The 19,559-nt window shown below is 44.6% G+C and overlaps 1 protein-coding gene across 1 annotated transcript in view; it reads left to right on the forward strand.

Moving 5' to 3' along the window:
• Positions 1-19,559, forward strand: part of LOC134573608 (transient receptor potential cation channel subfamily M member 2-like) — a 447,574-nt gene that overhangs the window by 132,310 nt on the left and 295,705 nt on the right. The window contains exons 10-11 of the mRNA XM_063433396.1: positions 7,396-7,498; positions 7,946-8,067. Of these exons, the coding sequence (XP_063289466.1) occupies positions 7,396-7,498; positions 7,946-8,067 (225 nt within the window). The remainder of the gene's footprint in view (positions 1-7,395; positions 7,499-7,945; positions 8,068-19,559) is intronic.

The following is a 19,559-nucleotide window of genomic DNA, read 5'->3' on the forward strand; positions in this document are numbered from 1 at the left end:
ACTTGTACCTCTGTAGATCATTCTTGGTTTAGGAGGTAAAATATCCTTAAGCATAGGGTCATCCCTTAAAATGTGCCAGTGTTTGTTAATGGCTCTTTGTATCTTTCTCGTATTTCCATTATATTTGCTAATAAAAGGGACTTCGTTGGAATTATAGGACATGTTTTTAGATTTATATTTTAAGAGCTGACTTCTGTCTAGAAGTCTAATTTCTTCCATGTCGTTCTCCAGATCTTCTTCGTCGTACCCTTTCTCTATGAACTGATTTTTTATGTGTTCGGCTTGTTTGGTATATTCTATTTCTTCTTTACAGTTCCTCCTAATCCTTTTGAACTGTCCGTTGGGGGCATTAGTTAGCCAGGGAGTATGGTGGCAACTGGTTCGATTAATGTAGCTGTTAGAGTCCACAGGTTTAAAATAATTTCTAGTAAAAATACTGGATTCTTTTATATAGATGTTCAGATACAAAAAATTAATGTTGGTGTTGCTCACATTACTAGATAATTTTATGCCCCAATCATTATTGTTGAGAAACTCCAAAAATCGTGTCAGTTCACAACTACTGCCTGTCCAGATAAAAAATATGTCGTCTATGTACCTGCGATAGGACACCAAGTTCGCCCTCCAGTCATGGCCACTAGAGATGAAGGATTCCTCCCAGTATGCCATGAACAAATTGGCATAACTGGGGGCGAACTTGGTGCCCATCGCCGTACCGCAAACTTGTAGGTAAAAACAATCCTGAAACCAAAAAAAGTTATTAGTTAAAATTAGTAAAATTCCTTCTAAAATGAATTCTATTTGTTCTTTCTTAAAAGATGAAGTGTGGAATTTTTGTTGTGTGTCTACCTCTGACAACAGCGATGCCATTTGCAATCTGTGCCAAAAGAAACTGAGTCGTGGGAAGTCCAAAACCCACCTAGGTACAACTGCTTTGAGTAGGCACATGATCGCACATCATAAACGCCTATGGGATCAACACATGAGTACAAGCAGCACGCCTACTCAAAGCCGCCATCCTCATCCTGGTCCAGCATCTTCAGCCACGTCAACCACTGCTGTCCTCCCTGCCCCCTCTCAACCATCCACCACTCCGTCTCTCGCCTTGAGCAGTTCCCGCTCATCTGCCCTCAGTCAGGTGTCTGTCAAGGACATGTTTGAGCGTAAGAAAGTCACCACCTTGCTTGGCGTCTGACAGCTGGCTTGTCTGAACTATTAGCCTGCCAGCTTTTACCATACAAGCTGGTGGAGTCTGAGGTGTTCAAAAAATTTGTAGCTATTGGGACACCGCAGTGGAAGGTACCCAGATGAAATCTATTTGCACAAAAGGCAATCCCCAACCTGTACTCCATTGTGCAAAAGGAAGTAATGGCATGTCTGGCACACAGTGTTGGGGCAAGGGTCCATCTGACCACTGATAACTGGTCTGCAAAGCATGGTCAGGGCAGGTATATCACCTACACTGCGCATTGGGTAAACCTGCTGACGGCTGCCAAGCCTGGAATGCGTGGCTCTGCAGAGGAGTTGGTGACACCACCACGACTTGCAGGCAGGCCTGCTGCCACCTCCTCTACTCCTCCTACTCCATCCTCTTCCATAACCTCCTCGGCTGAGTCCTCTTCTGATGCTGCGTCTTGCTCCACATCGACGGCACCCCCCAGCTCCCCAGGTACTATTCCACATCCCGGATACGGCAGTGTCACGCCGTCTTGGGTTTGACTTGCTTGAAAGCAGAGAGTCACACCGGACCAGCACTCCTGTCCGCCCTGAACGCACAGGTGGAAAAGTGGCTGACTCCGCAGCAATTGGAGATCGGCAAAGTGGTTTGTGACAACAGAACACAATTTTTGGCGCCCTTGAAGTTGGGCAAGTTGACACATGTGCCGTGCACTTTGTGCATAAGTACACAGGCTTACAGGACGTCCTGAAGCAGGCCAGGAAGGTCTACACAGCCATGGCGCACTTTGCAGATATCCAGCGGTGAAACAACATGCCAGTGAGGCGCTTGATTTGCGACAGCCCGACACGTTGGAATTCAACACTCCTAATGTTCGACCGACTGCTCCAACAAGAAAAAGCCGTTAATGAATATTTGTTTGACCGGGGTGCTAGGACAGCCTCTGGGGAGCTGGGAATTTTTTTGCCACGTTACTGGATGCTCATGCGCAATGCCTGTAGGCTCATGCGTCCTTTTGAGGGGGTGACAAACCTAGTCAGTCGCACCGAAGGCACCATCAGCGACATCATACCATTTGTTTTCTTCCTGGAGCGTGCCCTGCGAAGAGTGCTGGATCAGGCCATAGATAAGCGTGAAGAGGAAGAGGAAGAGTTGTGGTCACCATCACCACCAGAAAAAGCCTTATCGGCATCGCTTGATGGACCTGCGGCAACGCTCGAAGAGGATTGTGAGGAAGAGGAGTCAGAGGAGAAATGTGGCTTTGAAGAGGAGGAGGAAGACCAACCACAACAGGCATCTCAGGGTGCTCGTTGTCACCTATCTGGTACCCGTGGTGTTGTACGTGGCTGGGGGGAAGAACATACCTTCATTGAGATCACTGAGGAGGAGGAACGGGACATGAGTAGCTCAGCATCCAACCTTGTGCAAATGGGGTCTTTCATGCTGTCGTGCCTGTTGAGGGACCCTCGTATAAAAAGGCTGAAGGAGAATGACCTGTACTAGGTGTCCACGCTACTAGACCCCCGGTATAAGCAGAAAGTGGCTGAAATGTTACCAAATTACAACAAGTCGGAAAGGATGCAGCATTTGCAAAATAAATTAAAAAGTATGCTTTACACAGCGTATAAGGGTGATGTCACAGCACAACGGGAATCTAACAGGGGAAGAGATGAATTTAATCCTCCTCCCACGACCACGCCGGCAAGGACAGGACGCTTTACAGACGTGTTGTTGATGGAGGACCTGCTGAGCTTTTTAAGTCCTACGCATCGCCACAGCCCTTCGGGATCCACCCTCAGAGAACGACTCGACCGACAGGTAGCAGACTACCTCGCCTTAACTGCAGATATCGACACTCTGAGGAGCGATGAACCCTTTCACTACTGGGTGTGCAGGATTGACCTGTGGCCTGAGCTATCCCAATTTCTTCTGGCCTGCCCCGCTTCAAGTGTCCTGTCAGAAAGGACCTTCAGTGCAGCAGGAGGTATTGTCACTGAGAAGAGAAGTCGCCTAGGTCAAAAAAGTCTAGATTACCTCACCTTTATTAAGATGAATGAGGGATGGATCCCGAAGGGACTGACACTGGGCGATACATTCGACTAAAAAAGGCCTGATGAGATTAGCTGCCTTGGGCTAAAAATGGTCCCCACGCTGCTGTATTTAAGCTCTGTATGCCGGTTGACTTGCATGACTTATCCGCCACCAACTAGGGTTCAAGCCGCAATGTTTTAGGGCACTTTCTGCCTGGGAAACAAACATCATTTTTTTCTGGCCGCTGCTACAATACCTAATTTTTCAGGCATGTGTACATGCCTCATTTTTCAGGCCTCTGGTGCTGCACTGTGGCTTTAAAAACCAAACCAAAAAAAAGGCACATAACAGGGATTAAACTGATAGGAATTGTACTACTTAACACACAACTCCTATCTGATGGCACATTCGTTTGCACGCGCAGTGCCCCAAATTTGAAGTAGGAGGACCAACCAAGCATCTTTTTCCATCTCCCGGTTCCTAAAATCGATGCCATATACACGTCCCCTGATAGGGTGCCAGCTCGTTATTCTCTTCGGCGCCAGGTCGTTATTCTCTTTTTCACTTCACTAGGGACACTAGGGACATAATCCATATCTGCCAAGTGACCCTATGTAGGGGGAACAGTCCCTATTCTGCTCTGTGTTAGTGTGTATCAGGGTCCCTGAGGACAGGTGTCAATCCATATGTCAAGGTGTCAATATGTCAGGTGTCAATCCATATCCATTGTGATTTAGGAATGTTAGGTGATTTATGCCCTTTATGGATTAAAACCAGACTCTGCATCAACTGTGTAATTTTCCATGGGAGTTTTGCCATGGATCCCCCTCCGGCATACCACAGTCCAGGTGTTAGTCCCCTTGAAACAACTTTTCCATCACTATTGTGGCCAGAGAGTCCCTGTGGGTTTTAAAATTCGCCTGCCCATTGAAGTCTATGGTGGTTCGCCCGGTTCGCTGGTTCGCGAACGTTTGAGGAAGTGTCGATCGCCCCGCTTCCCCACTCTCTGACAGACAATGCAGGTCTGGCTGTACTGCTTCAGATCCTTAGAGGTGCCAGGTCACCCACAACTGGAGGGCTTCGCACCAAGCCAAGAACTCTGAAGAGATTGTCCAAGTGGTCAAGCTCGAGCACTTCTACAACAGGGTCCCCCCTGAGGTGCAGGAATGGGTGAGAGACCGGCAGCCCAAGACCGTGGGCGAAGTAGCAAAACGGGCTAACGATTATGCAGATACTCGCCGACCCCAACGCCCTGCTTCCTCTCCTAGCTACCTATTCGACCTCTGCTACAACCAAACCCCACTACCGCAGCCCCCTTTGCGGCTTCCCGGTCCGGTCACTCCCCCAGCGAACATTTCCCGGGGCAGACCGGCTGTGCTAACAGTGCCTTCAGCCGGCCACATCAAGCTGAACTGTCCCCAGAACTGGTGCAAACTCCAGTGGGTCATAGAATGTGACGGCAGATAAGAACCATTCGGCCCATCTAGTCTGCCCAGTTTTCTAGGGTCACCCCCGTAGTCCATACTGGCCCACAAGTAGCAGCCCTCTGGTACCACAATGACCCTACAGAGTTCCAGAGCCCTGACGGAGAAGCCTGGACCATTTTGCATGAAGTAAACCCAGTCCAGGCTGCCCATGATAACCTGGACCACCACAGACAGGCAGTTCGGCTGAACGGGCGCAAGGTCCAGTGGCTCCGAGACATTACTCTGTCTGGTGTGACCCCAGCTTATCCCGAAGGAGAAAGGATGGGGGGTACCGTCGCCGTCCGCGTGGCTGGAGGGAATGTACACTACCTTCCCATATTCACCTGGATTGGGGCGCAGGAGCTCAGAGAGAAGAAGTGGGCCTCATGGATCGACTGCCTGCAGAGATACTGATCAGCAACGATCTGGAACACCTAGCTTTCACCTTTGTCTCCGTCCAGACCCTGGAAGAAGCCTACCCCGTGATGACCCGGCAGCAAGCCAGCACCACACAAGGCGACTCACACTCTGAGGCTCAGATAGGCACATGTGCTCCTTTCCAACCCCCACAGTCCCGTAGAAGGCCTCATAAGTGAGCTCCCTGTGTTAGTCCCCCTTCCTTTGGGCACCATTCCCATTCCTACACCCGTGCCATCTGTACTCATTACCTACCTCCAGAGCCCCGGGATCCTACCCTTGATCCAGGCCCCATACCCTGGGATACCACAGCTGAGTTTGAGAGGGAGGTGGCTTCTGACCTCACCCTGCAGGGTTCCAAGGACAAGGCAGCCACATTGGAAGTAGGGAAAGAGGGGGAGCAGTACATCTGGGAAGGGGGGCGGTTATACCGCATAGCAGTGAGAAAGGAACCAGCTACAGCCCCTACTACCACCAAGCAGTTGGTGGCCTGCAAGAAATATCGGTATGAGCTGCCGAAGCTAGCCCATGATATCCCCTTGGCAGGGCATTTGAGAAGGAGTCGTACAGCGTCTCAGCTCACCCAAAGCCAAGGGTACAACAACAACTTTGTAACAGATCCCCTGTTATTGCCTGGCCAGCAGACTTGGAACATTGTAAAAACTGTATTTGTAACCTTTGTTATGCTGAACATACGAATGGGAAAACGAATAACCCTGCTAATTCGTTCGTATAACCGTACAAACGGCCGAACCAGAGACCACCCAGACCAGGCGTGTGCTGCCAATTAACTCCTTGACTCTATGCCATTCCGCAAACCGCACACGTACTAAGTGGTTCACTGGGTGGCCGTCGATTCGTATGCACGAACACGTGGCGGTGGCTATCTTGTTTTGTCGAACGCGTCCACCGTGTTTGGTTGTCGAGTGTCTGGAACTATTTTTGGACACTCGAACTCCCGAACACCGCTGAGATTTCCAGGACCACTTAGCTTCGCACAGATTCATTTGAATGAGGCCGCGTTCAGTAAAAGTATTACACGAACAAGGCGGCACATGACTACCAAAGGCACGAACAAAATAAAAGGATGACTGTTCGGTATTTTAAACATACGAAAAGAGACCGGCCACACCAGCTGAATGCATTGAACTATTTTGGGCAGGAGCCTCGTGTGTGGCCGGGCAGAAATGAGACTTCCATCTATCTCCAAAACCCCTGAACCAATTTGTATGATTTTTGGATGTTTGTTCCCTAATTATGCTCTTTCTGAAAATTATATGGAAATTGGGTGTATAATTTTAATGTTATGAAAAATTAGTAAAAAGTGTATTTTTCGCTTGGATATAATTGAGTTGATATAGCAATTAACTCAATTATCTCCCAAGCAGAGGGGAGGAAATTACAGTAATGAATGGGAGTGTTTAACTGTGTGACAACTATTGGCTGTTGAGTTTGTGTTTTCGGTGCCCAACAAGGTCCACATGAGTGGTAACCTTGTGGGAAAAGTTGCATAAAAGCCAGCCTGGTACGTTAAACCTTCAGTTCTGCTTAACCCTCAATACGTAGCCTTGTCCCATTAGTGTAGGGAACCTGCATCCAGCTAATCACTAGCTCTTGTAGGAGCTCTGCTACTCTCTCTCCACACTGGCCCAGCTGACGGGACATCTGGAATACACTGCAGCACAGCCTCTCGCCAGGGAAAAGGACGTCTCCAACGGCATACACCCCTCTAACAACCTGGGTGGCCGTTGGAGACGTCCTTTATACTTTCCCCATGCAAGGGGTGGTACACACATGAAGTCAATGTCCCCTCCTATGGTCCTTCCTCTACCAGTGGCCTTTGCATGGGACAGGAACTCCAGTCCCTTTGTACCTAGTTCCCGCCACCCAAATATAGGGTTTTCCACTGCTTACCAAGACCCTCTGTACCTGGTCTGTCACTGAGAAACTTTGATTCACACTAACTTTTGGGGGAGCTTGGGGATTGTCCTTAATGTGGGTTGATGTTAGGTTTACACTGTGGAATCACACTTACTGAGGAATCACACTTACTGAAATGAGGCTTGAATTCGTACTGACTCAAGGGAAAGCTTGAACCTGGTGGAGTTTGAAACTCTGACTCTGGGGAGATTGGGGTGCTCAACTTGTCTCATGATCCTGGTGGAATCCTGGGAAGTTTAGTCTGTTCCCAGGAAGCAGAATAATATGATGTCTGGCAGCTTTGTTAATGGCTCGGAGCTCTCGATATAAAGTAAAGGGAGAACCTTCGCTGAGTGTAATATTGATCTCCAAATCTTGTTGTAGATTCAGGATATTGTACGCATGGGATCATTGCTCACCATCCTCCGAGAAGAGAATGCAGGAGGGCAAGGAATGGATGTGGCTATCCTCCAAGCATTGCTGAAAGGTCAGTAAGTGGCACTCATTAATATTAATGATCAATATATTGGTATCTGAATAGATTAGTGCAGGTATATTGATTAACATTGATTATAATAAAAATCTGTAAATTGGTATCTGGATTAGTGCTGGGTATTTTGATTAAGATTAGTTGATGATCAATATATTGGTGTATGGATATATTAGCGCTGTGTGTTAACTTAATCTGGATATATTGAGCAATATTAGTTATAATATAATAGTGCTGGGTGTTATACTAATCTGGACGTATTGATTAATATTAGTTATAATGATCAATATATTGGTATCTAGCTAGATTAGTGCTGGGTGTTATACTAATCTGGACGTATTGATTAATATTAGATATAATGATCAATATATTGGTATCTAGCTAGATTAGTGCTGGGTGTATTGATTAATATTGGATATAATGATCAATATATTGTTGCCTCAGCCTCACACAGTACTGATCATCGAGGTCAAGACAATTGGGATTATCAGTTAAAGCTGGCTGTGTCTTGGAATCGTCCGGATATTGCAGAAACTCAAATATTCACTGATGACTGGCGATGGAAGGTTAACTCACTATTACTTTCAGTTAAATTCTGATATTTGTATTGGTAGAACGCTATATGTTTATGTATATTTTATTTATATAGCTCTAACAGGTGTACTCAGCACTTTACAGGTTACATTACAGTAGAGGGAGGTACAGTAAGTGCAGTAGGAATACAGTGTATGTATATTTTATTTATGTAGCGCTAACAGGTGTACTCGGCACTTTACAGGTTACATTACAGTAGAGGGATGTACAGTAAGTGCAGTAGGTATACAGTGTATGTATATTTTATTTATATAGCTCTAACAGGTGTACTCAGCACTTTACAGGTTACATTACAGTAGAGGGAGGTGCAGTAGGTATACAGTGTATGTATATTTTACTTATATAGCGCTAACAGGTGTACTCGGCACTTTACAGGTTACATTACAGTAGAGGGATGTACAGTAAGTGCAGTAGGTATACAGTGTATGTATATTGTATTTATATAGCACTAACAGGTGTACTCAGCACTTTACAGGTTACATTACAGTAGAGGGATGTACAGTAAGTGCAGTAGGTATACAGTGTATGTATATTTTATTTATATAGCGCTAACAGGTGTACTCGGCACTTTACAGGTTACATTACAGTAGAGGGATGTACAGTAAGTGCAGTAGGTATACAGTGTATGTATATTTTATTTATATAGCTCTAACAGGTGTACTCAGCACTTTACAGGTTACATTACAGTAGAGGGAGGTGCAGTAGGTATACAGTGTATGTATATTTTACTTATATAGCGCTAACAGGTGTACTCAGCCCTTTACAGGTTACATTACAGTAGAGGGAGGTACAGTAAGTGCAGTATGTATACAGTGTATGTATATTATATTTATATAGCACTAACAGGTGTACTCAGCACTTTACAGGTTACATTACAGTAGAGAGAGGTACAGTAAGTGCAGTAGGTATGCAGTGTATGTATATTTTACTTATATAGCGCTAACAGGTGTACTCAGCACTTTACAGGTTACATTACAGTAGAGGGAGGTACAGTAAGTGCAGTAGGTATACAGTGTATGTATATTTTATTTATATAGCACTAACAGGTGTACTCAGCACTTTACAGGTAACATTACAGTAGAGGGAGGTACAGTAAGTGCAGTAGGTATACAGTGTATGTATATTTTATTTATATAGCACTAACAGGTGTACTCAGTACTTTACAGGTTACATTACAATAGAGGGAGGTACAGTAAGTGCAGTAGGTATACAGTGTATGTATATTTTATTTATATAGTGCTAACAGGTGTACTCAGCACTTTACAGGTTACATTACAGTAGAGGGAGGTACAGTAAGTGCAGTAGGTATACAGTGTATGTATATTTTATTTATATAGTGCTAACAGGTGTACTCAGCACTTTACAGGTTACATTACAGTAGAGGGAGGTACAGTAAGTGCAGTAGGTATACAGTGTATGTATATTTTATTTATATAGCGCTAACAGGTGTACTCAGCACTTTACAGGTTACATTACAGTAGAGGGAGGTACAGTAAGTGCAGTAGGTATACAGTGTATGTATATTTTATTTATATAGCACTAACAGGTGTACTCAGCACTTTACAGGTAACATTACAGTAGAGGGAGGTACAGTAAGTGCAGTAGGTATACAGTGTATGTATATTATATTTATATAGCACTAACAGGTGTACTCAGCCCTTTACAGGTTACATTACAGTAGAGGGAGGTACAGTAAGTGCAGTAGGTATACAGTGTATGTATATTTTATTTATATAGCACTAGCAGGTGTACTCAGCACTTTACAGGTTACATTACAGTAGAGGGAGGTACAGTAAGTGCAGTAGGTATACAGTGTATGTATATTTTATTTATATAGCACTAACAGGTGTACTCAGCACTTTACAGGTTACATTACAGTAGAGGGAGGTACAGTAAGTGCAGTAGGTATACAGTGTATGTATATTTTATTTATATAGCACTAACAGGTGTACTCAGCACTTTACAGGTAACATTACAGTAGAGGGAGGTACAGTAAGTGCAGTAGGTATACAGTGTATGTATATTTTATTTATATAGCACTAACAGGTGTACTCAGCCCTTTACAGGTTACATTACAGTAGAGGGAGGTACAGTAAGTGCAGTAGGTATACAGTGTATGTATATTTTATTTATATAGCACTAGCAGGTGTACTCAGCACTTTACAGGTAACATTACAGTAGAGGGAGGTACAGTAAGTGCAGTAGGTATACAGTGTATGTATATTTTATTTATATAGCACTAACAGGTGTACTCAGCCCTTTACAGGTTACATTACAGTAGAGGGAGGTACAGTAAGTGCAGTAGGTATACAGTGTATGTATATTTTATTTATATAGCACTAACAGGTGTACTCAGTACTTTACAGGTTACATTACAATAGAGGGAGGTACAGTAAGTGCAGTAGGTATACAGTGTATGTATATTTTATTTATATAGTGCTAACAGGTGTACTCAGCACTTTACAGGTTACATTACAGTAGAGGGAGGTACAGTAAGTGCAGTAGGTATACAGTGTATGTATATTTTATTTATATAGTGCTAACAGGTGTACTCAGCACTTTACAGGTTACATTACAGTAGAGGGAGGTACAGTAAGTGCAGTAGGTATACAGTGTATGTGTATTTTATTTATATAGCGCTAACAGGTGTACTCAGCACTTTACAGGTTACATTACAGTAGAGGGAGGTACAGTAAGTGCAGTAGGTATACGGTGTATGCATATTTTATTTATATAGCACTAACAGGTGTACTCAGCACTTTACAGGTAACATTACAGTAGAGGGAGGTACAGTAAGTGCAGTAGGTATACAGTGTATGTATATTTTATTTATATAGCACTAACAGGTGTACTCAGCCCTTTACAGGTTACATTACAGTAGAGGGAGGTACAGTAAGTGCAGTAGGTATACAGTGTATGTATATTTTATTTATATAGCACTAGCAGGTGTACTCAGCACTTTACAGGTAACATTACAGTAGAGGGAGGTACAGTAAGTGCAGTAGGTATACAGTGTATGTATATTTTATTTATATAGCACTAACAGGTGTACTCAGCCCTTTACAGGTTACATTACAGTAGAGGGAGGTACAGTAAGTGCAGTAGGTATACAGTGTATGTATATTTTATTTATATAGCACTAACAGGTGTACTCAGCACTTTACAGGTAACATTACAGTAGAGGGAGGTACAGTAAGTGCAGTAGGTATACAGTGTATGTATATTTTATTTATATAGCACTAACAGGTGTACTCAGCCCTTTACAGGTTACATTACAGTAGAGGGAGGTACAGTAAGTGCAGTAGGTATACAGTGTATGTATATTTTATTTATATAGCACTAGCAGGTGTACTCAGCACTTTACAGGTAACATTACAGTAGAGGGAGGTACAGTAAGTGCAGTAGGTATACAGTGTATGTATATTTTATTTATATAGCACTAACAGGTGTACTCAGCCCTTTACAGGTTACATTACAGTAGAGGGAGGTACAGTAAGTGCAGTAGGTATACAGTGTATGTATATTTTATTTATATAGCACTAACAGGTGTACTCAGCACTTTACAGGTAACATTACAGTTGAGTGAAGTACAGTAAGTGCAGTAGGTATACAGTGTATGTATATTTTATTTATATAGCGCTAACAGGTGTACTCAGCACTTTACAGGTAACATTACAGTTGAGTGAAGTACAGTAAGTGCAGTAGGTATACAGTGCATGTATATTTTATTTATATAGCGCAGTAGGTATACAGTGTATTTATACAGTAAGTGCAGTAGGTATACAGTGTATTTATACAGTAAGCGCTAACAGGTGTACTCAGCACTTTACAGGTTACATTACAGTAGAGGGAGGTACAGTAAGTGCAGTAGTGTATGTATATTTTACTTATATAGCGCTAACAGGTGTACTCAGCACGTTACAGGTTACATTACAGTAGAGGGAGGTACAGTGAGTGCAGTAGGTATACAGTGTATGTATATTATATTTATATAGCACTAACAGGTGTACTCAGCACGTTACAGGTTACATTACAGTAGAGGGAGGTACAGTAAGTGTAGTAGGTATACAGTGTATGTATATTATATTTATATAGCGCTAACAGGTGTACTCAGCACTTTACAGGTTACATTACAGTAGAGGGAGGTACAGTAAGTGCAACAGGTATACAATGTATGTATATTTTATGTATATAGCGCTAACAGGTGTACTCAGCACTTTACAGGTTACATTACAGTAGAGGGAGGTACAGTAAGTGTAGTAGGTATACAGTGTATGTATATTATATTTATATAGCGCTAACCGGTGTACTCAGCACTTTACAGGTTACATTACAGTAGAGGGAGGTACAGTACATTACAGTAGAGGGCGCTATCAGGTGTACTCAGCACTTTACAGGTTACATTACAGTAGAGGGAGGTACAGTAAGTGCAGTAGGTATACAGTGTATGTATATTTTATTTATATAGCGCTAACAGGTGTACTCAGCACGTTACAGGTCACATTACAGTAGAGGGAGGTACAGTAAGTGCAGTAGGTATACAGTGTATGTATATTATATTTATATAGTGCTAACAGGTGTACTCAGCACTTTACAGGTTACATTACAGTAGAGGGAGGTACAGTAAGTGCAGTAGGTATACAGTGTATGTGTATTTATTTATATAGCGCTAACAGGTGCACTCAGCACTTTACAGGTTACATTACAGTAGAGGGAGGTACAGTAAGTGCAGTAGGTATACAGTGTATGTGTATTTATTTATATAGCGCTAACAGGTGCACTCAGCACTTTACAGGTTACATTACAGTAGAGGGAGGTACAGTGAGTGCAGTAGGTATACAGTGTATGTATATTATATTTATATAGCGCTAACAGGTGTACTCAGCACGTTACAGGTTACATTATAGTAGTGGGAGGTACAGTAAGTGCAGTAGGTATACAGTGTATGTATATTTTATTTATGTAGCGCTAACAGGTGTACTCAGCACTTTACAGGTTACATTACAGTAGAGGGAGGTACAGTAAGTGCAACAGGTATACAATGTATGTATATTTTATGTATATAGCGCTAACAGGTGTACTCAGCACTTTACAGGTTACATTACAGTAGAGGGAGGTACAGTAAGTGTAGTAGGTATACAGTGTATGTATATTATATTTATATAGCGCTAACCGGTGTACTCAGCACTTTACAGGTGTACTCAGCAGTAAGTGCAACAGGTATACAATGTATGTATATTTTATGTATATAGCGCTAACAGGTGTACTCAGCACTTTACAGGTTACATTACAGTAGAGGGAGGTACAGTAAGTGCAGTAGGTATACAGTGTATGTATATTATATTTATATAGTGCTAACAGGTGTACTCAGCACTTTACAGGTTACATTACAGTAGAGGGAGGTACAGTAAGTGCAGTAGGTATACAGTGTATGTATATTTTATATATATATATATAGTGCTAGCCGGTGTACTCAGCGCTTTGCAGGTTACATTACAGTAGAGGGAGGTACAGTAAGTGCAGTAGGTATACAGTGTATGTATATTTTATTTATATAGCGCTAGCCGGTGTACTCGGCTCGTTACAGGTTACATTACAGGAGATGGAGTTACAGTAAGTGCAGTAGGTATACAGTGTGTGTATTTTATTTATATAGCTCTAACAGATGTACTTTACATTACATCGACATTACAGTAGAGGGTGTATGTGTGTGTATAGGAGTTGTTGTGTATGTGTGTAGAGAATGTTGTGTATCTGTGTATGTAGAGAATGCAGTGTATGAGTGTGTATGTAGGGGTTGCAGTGTATGCGTGTATCTACATATCATGTCTATGTGTGTATGCAGCGGTTGCAATGTATGTGTGTATGTAGAGAATGCAGTGTGTGTGTACTGTATGCAGTGTATGTGTGTGTGGCGGACCTTGTAACATTCCCTGGGGTTGCTCAAAACCATCTCCAAAGTTCCCGAACTTATACGTATCCCCCTGTTCGTGGACTGGACAGAACATGTGTGGTCCCCCTTTTTATTAGTTCAGAACACTTATCACACCTGGCTGTTAACTGCAATTAAGGGATTAATTTGAATGCTTTCCCTGGGTGGTCTCCCGTACTTGGTCGTCGAGTGTATGGAACTCTATGTCAGCTACGCAACCCTGCGAGCGCCGGTGAACCTTGTACCGCTGCCTGTTTATATTTTCTGAACAGTTAGAAGAATGGCGTTTGGGAGAAAGGAGCTACCGAACAGGGGGAGCATTTGCTCCCTAAAAGGCAGGGGGAGCATTCGTCAGTGTTTGTGCAAGCGCCCCTGAAAGAAGACCAGCCATTGACTAATTTTCCGTGGAACTGTTTTGGGACATCACCTAGTGGCTGGCCATTCAAAACATTACCTGAATGGCGATTCCATTCCACCAAAGGGATCTGAGCGCTATTTTGACAACTTGGGTGCTCAGACCCAAACTATTCGGGATAGGACGTTTGCGGGGTTCCTGTATAATTTTTATATGCTTTTGAGGTGTTTTGTGTGATTCTTATTTCCTGTAATTGAGAGATAATTGAGTTTTCCTGCGTTGGACTCCATTATCTCTCAGACACCGAGACACCTTGGAGGGACTTGTGCATTTCTCTATGGAGACCCCATGCTGGAGGTCTGTGCATAAAAAGCAGAGTATGGCATAATAAACCTCAGTTGACTCCCAGGACTGTGTGTCGTCCAGTTGCTAATGAAATGGGCCATAATATCTGTGTATGTAAAGGACTTAAAGGGACACTCCAGGCACCCAGACCACTTCTGCCCATTGGAGTGGTCTGGGTGCCAACTCCCACTACCCTTAACCCTGCAAGTGTAATTATTGCAGTTTTTCATAAACTGCAATAATTACATTGCAGGGTTAACTCCACCTCTAGTAGCTGTCTATTAGACAGCCACTAGAGGTCACTTCCTAGTTTGTAGCACTTCCTAGTTTGTGCTAGAGCGTCGCTGGACGTCCTCACGCTGTTTGAGGACCTCCAGCGTCGCTCAAAACCCATTTCCGCGCATGCGCATTAGGTCTCCTCGGCCCCTTCAGTAACTCGGGATTGGGTGGGAGGGAGAGGGACCCTCCAGTGCCAGAAAAACGGATCATTTTTCTGGAACTGGAGTTTCCCTTTAAATGTGTGTGCAGATATTTGTTTCATTATTATTATTATTATAGAGTTAACATGTATTCTCCCTGTAATGGACCCCTCTGGCAACTCGACTGGTTAACTCCGTTACAGGGACCGCTTCCTACGGGGCTGCCCAGGCCCGCCCAGGAGTCCGCCCACAGGACTCCTATGTAGTCTGCTGGCAATGATGCAGGACTGAACGTGGTGTGTATAGTGGAAGTGAATTAGAATATGTGTAATGGATGTAGTGTTTGTGTGTATTAGATACTGTTTGTGCAGTGAATGCAGAGTGTGTGTTTGTGTAGCGAATGCAGTGTGTATAGTGAACGCAGAGTGTGTTTGTGTAGTGGATGTAGTGTTGGTGTGTACTAGATGTGTTTAGTGGATGCAGTGTCTGTAGTGGATGTAGTGTGTGTATTAGACGCAGTGTCTCTGTATAGTGAATGCAGAGTTTTTGAATATGTGGATGTAGTGTGTGTACTGTGAATACAGGATGTTTTTGTAGTGGATGCTGTGTGTATAGTTAATGCAGAGTGTGTGTCAGTGCAGTGAACGCAGAGTGTGTGTCAGTGCAGTGAACGCAGAGTGTGTGTCAGTGCAGTGAACGCAGAGTGTGTGTCAGTGCAGTGAACGCAGAGTGTGTGTCAGTGCAGTGAACGCAGAGTGTGTGTCAGTGCAGTGAACGCAGAGTGTGTGTCAGTGCAGTGAACGCAGAGTGTGTGTCAGTGCAGTGAACGCAGAGTGTGTGTCAGTGCAGTGAACGCAGAGTGTGTGTCAGGTGGAAGACCAAACACAGCAGGCGTCCCAGGGGGCTTGTTGTCACCTTTCGGGGACCCTTGGTGTTGTACGTGGCTGGGTGGAGGAAGAGACCTTCAATGACATCAGTGAGGACAAGGAACGGGACATGGCTAGCTTGGTATCCAACCTTGTGCAAATGGGGAGTTTGCGGTTGTGCAAATGGACTGTTTGCGGTTGTTTGCGGTGCGTTAAACGGGGAGTTTGGTCTGTCACTGTGAAGCGGGCGTAACCCTTACACTACCTGATCGATTCAACATCATACAGTAGGTCCCCCCTCCATTATTTTTATGGCCCCCACCCACCACTCTCGGGTGTGGGCGGGGGGGAGGAGAGTAGGTTCCCCCCCATTGTGATTTATGGCCCCCACCCACCGCGCAGGGTGGGGGCCGGGGGGAGGACAGTAGGTCCCCCCCCTTATCCTTATTTACAGAATATTCCCCTGTATAACAATGTTTGGCATTTAGTGAATATTCCCTATTCTGCTCTGTGTCAGTGTGTATCACGGGTCCCTGAGGACAGGTGTCAATCCATATCTGCCAAGTGACCCTATGTAGGGGGAACAGTCCCTATTCTGCTCTGTCAGTGTGTATCATGGTCTCTGAGGACAGGTGTCAATCCATATCTGCAAAGTGACCCTATGTAGAAGGAACAGTCCCTATTCTGCTCTGTGTCAGTGTGTATCAGGGATCCTTAGGATAGGTGTCAATCCATATCTGCCAAGTGACCCTATGTAGGGGGAACAGTCCCTATTCTGCTCTGTATCAGTGTGTATCAGGGTCTCTGAGGACAGGTGTCAATCCATATGTCAAGGTGTCAATTTGGCATATGTCAGGTGTCAATCCATATCCATTGTGATTTAGGAATGTTAGGTGATTTCTGCCCTTTATGGATTAAAACCAGACTCTGCATCAACTGTGTAATTTTCCATGGGAGTTTTGCCATGGATCCCCCTCCGGCATGCCACAGTCCTGGTGTTAGTCCCCTTGAAACAACTTTTCCATCACTATTGTGGCCAGAAAGAGTCCCTGTGGGTTTTAAAATTCGCCTGCCCATTGAAGTCTATGGCGGTTCGCCCGGTTCGCCGGTTTGCGAACGTTTTGCGGAAGTTCGCGTTCGGCGTTCGCGCACCAAAGATTTTATGTTCGCGACATCAATACAGGTGAGGCCCAGGGGTTGAGTTTTCAATGACTCCTAACTGAGTCATGTCCTGTATCTCCTTCCGCATTCCTTCCCAGATTGCTTCAGAGATACGGTAGGGTGGTTGTCTGAGGGGTGCTTGTCCGGGGGTATCTACTTTATGTACGGCCAGGGTCGTGTAGCCTGGTTCTTGGGAGAAGGTAGCTTGTTTTTCCCACAGGAGCTGTTTGGCCTGCTCATACCCACCCTCAGGTATGCGCCAGAGATAACGTTCTCTTAGGCAGCCACGAGCCTAGCCTCGTAGCTCCCAGGTAGGGAACAAGGGACGAGTGATTATAGCTCCTTTCAGAGCGGGTAGGACTGTCCCTGACACAGGGACTGAAGACAGTGTACGCAGGCCGGTTTGGGAGACAAATGCTCCCCCTGGTTGGCTTTCGGCAATCGGCAATACAAACCGGCGGCCACCCATAGGACGCATGCGCCGCTCGTTCCTTTGAGGTCTGCGGTTTTCACACCTCGTCGGGTGTGAACGTTCTAATTGGAGGATCAGGGTGGTCTGGCATGGTTCAGGAGATGAATGCTCCCCCTGGTGGGTGTTCGGCAATATGAACCGGCGGCCACCCAGGGGAAGCATGCACCGCTGATTTCTGAGGTTTTCACACCTCACATTCTAAGTAAACGTTCTAGATGAAGTGCTGGGCGGCCAAAAGGTTTATTGCAGGATTTCATGGTAAAAATTACAGAAAGGGGAATGGGAAGCAGGGGAAATACACTTTCTTGGTGGGTACATCCATACATATAAAACAAGGCAATTCACAGTTTAGGCAGTCCCGCCACATTAGCGTTTTAATACAAGGGTGTGTTTGTATGTAATATTTGCATTCAGGGGTGTGTCTGCATGTAGTATCTTTTAAATATGGATGTACATTTATGTGTAGTATTGGTGTTTGAGTGAAGAAGTGTGTTTATAAAAAAATTTGGAGTTTGAAATCAGGGGTGTGTTTGTGTGTAATGTTTGACTTGCAGGTATGTGTTTGCATGTTGTTTTTGATTGCTGGGATGAATGCAGATACATACTTACACATATATACCTAAACATTAACACACATATAAGCACACTGGCACATAGATACACACACACACATGCACACACATTCAGATACACACACTGGCACAAACACACTCAGATTCACACGGACACAAACACACACTGGCACTCACACTCAGACACTCAGCAACACACACACTGACATTCCTAGATACATACATGTGATCATTTTTATGTTTGCAGCAGGACAGAAGCAGAGGGAGGGGGTGCAAGGCAGAAGAAGAGTTGGGGGGAGCACAGGCAGAAACAGAGAGTGGGGGGTACAGGACAGACGCAAAAAGTGGGAGGGGAAACACAGGGCAGAAGCAGAAAGTGAGGGATCATAGGGCAAAAGAAACGAGTGGGGAGGACACAGGGCAGAAGCAAAGAGTGGGGGAGGCATGGCAGAAGCAGAGAGTGGGAGAGGCATGGCAGAAGCAGAGAATGGGGGAGGCATGGCAGAGGCAGAGAGTGGGGGAGGCATGGCAGAGGCAGAGAGTGGGGGAGGCATGGCAGAGGCAGAGAGTGGGGGAGGCATGGCAGAAGCAGAGAGTGGGGGAGGCATGGCAGAAGCAGAGAGTGGGGGAGGCATGGCAGAAGCAGAGAGTGGGGGAGGCATGGAAGAAGCAGAGGGTGTGGAGGGGCATGGCAGAAGCAGAGAATGGGGAGGCATGGCCGTTATTGCAATGTCTAGAATGGCCAGAGCTCACAAAAGGTTTAGAAGCTCTCAGCCCTCCCCCCCCCCCCCCCACCCTGCAATGGGCTTCAGAGATATATATTTGACTGGACCATAAAGGGACACAGCACATAATTTGATTCCCTAAATATCATCATGATCAGGTTTGTAACATGGCTTACCCCATGGTACAAGCTGAACCCTAAAAGGGAGAGAATCCAGGTCTGTGATCAGGCATTCCTTATAGAAACTGGGTCCACTTGGCCAACATTTCCTATCAGCCTAGGGTCTCTGGTTCATCCGGGATCTATAATTTCATCACTTATGGCAGAAAATATATATATTATCCACAAAGTGCTGTCAGCATCATTTTTTGAAGAAATATTTAAGCAGTATAATAGCAAGAAGCGGACGTTTTAACATTGTATTTTATTTTTATTTACTGGTGGATTTGGCAATCATTCCATTGCCCTTTATGAGAAATGTGACTTTTTTCTGATCTTGGAATTAATTGTTTGGGGTTTTTCTATTTGTCTTCTAGATCAATTTATGTTTCTACCTCATTCTCCTTTCTCATGGTCATCCTCAGTTTTCTTAACTTCCTTCTGATGGTCCCCCAATGC

This window comes from Pelobates fuscus, chromosome 1, assembly GCF_036172605.1.
Source record: "Pelobates fuscus isolate aPelFus1 chromosome 1, aPelFus1.pri, whole genome shotgun sequence".
NCBI classification, from domain to species: domain Eukaryota; kingdom Metazoa; phylum Chordata; class Amphibia; order Anura; family Pelobatidae; genus Pelobates; species Pelobates fuscus.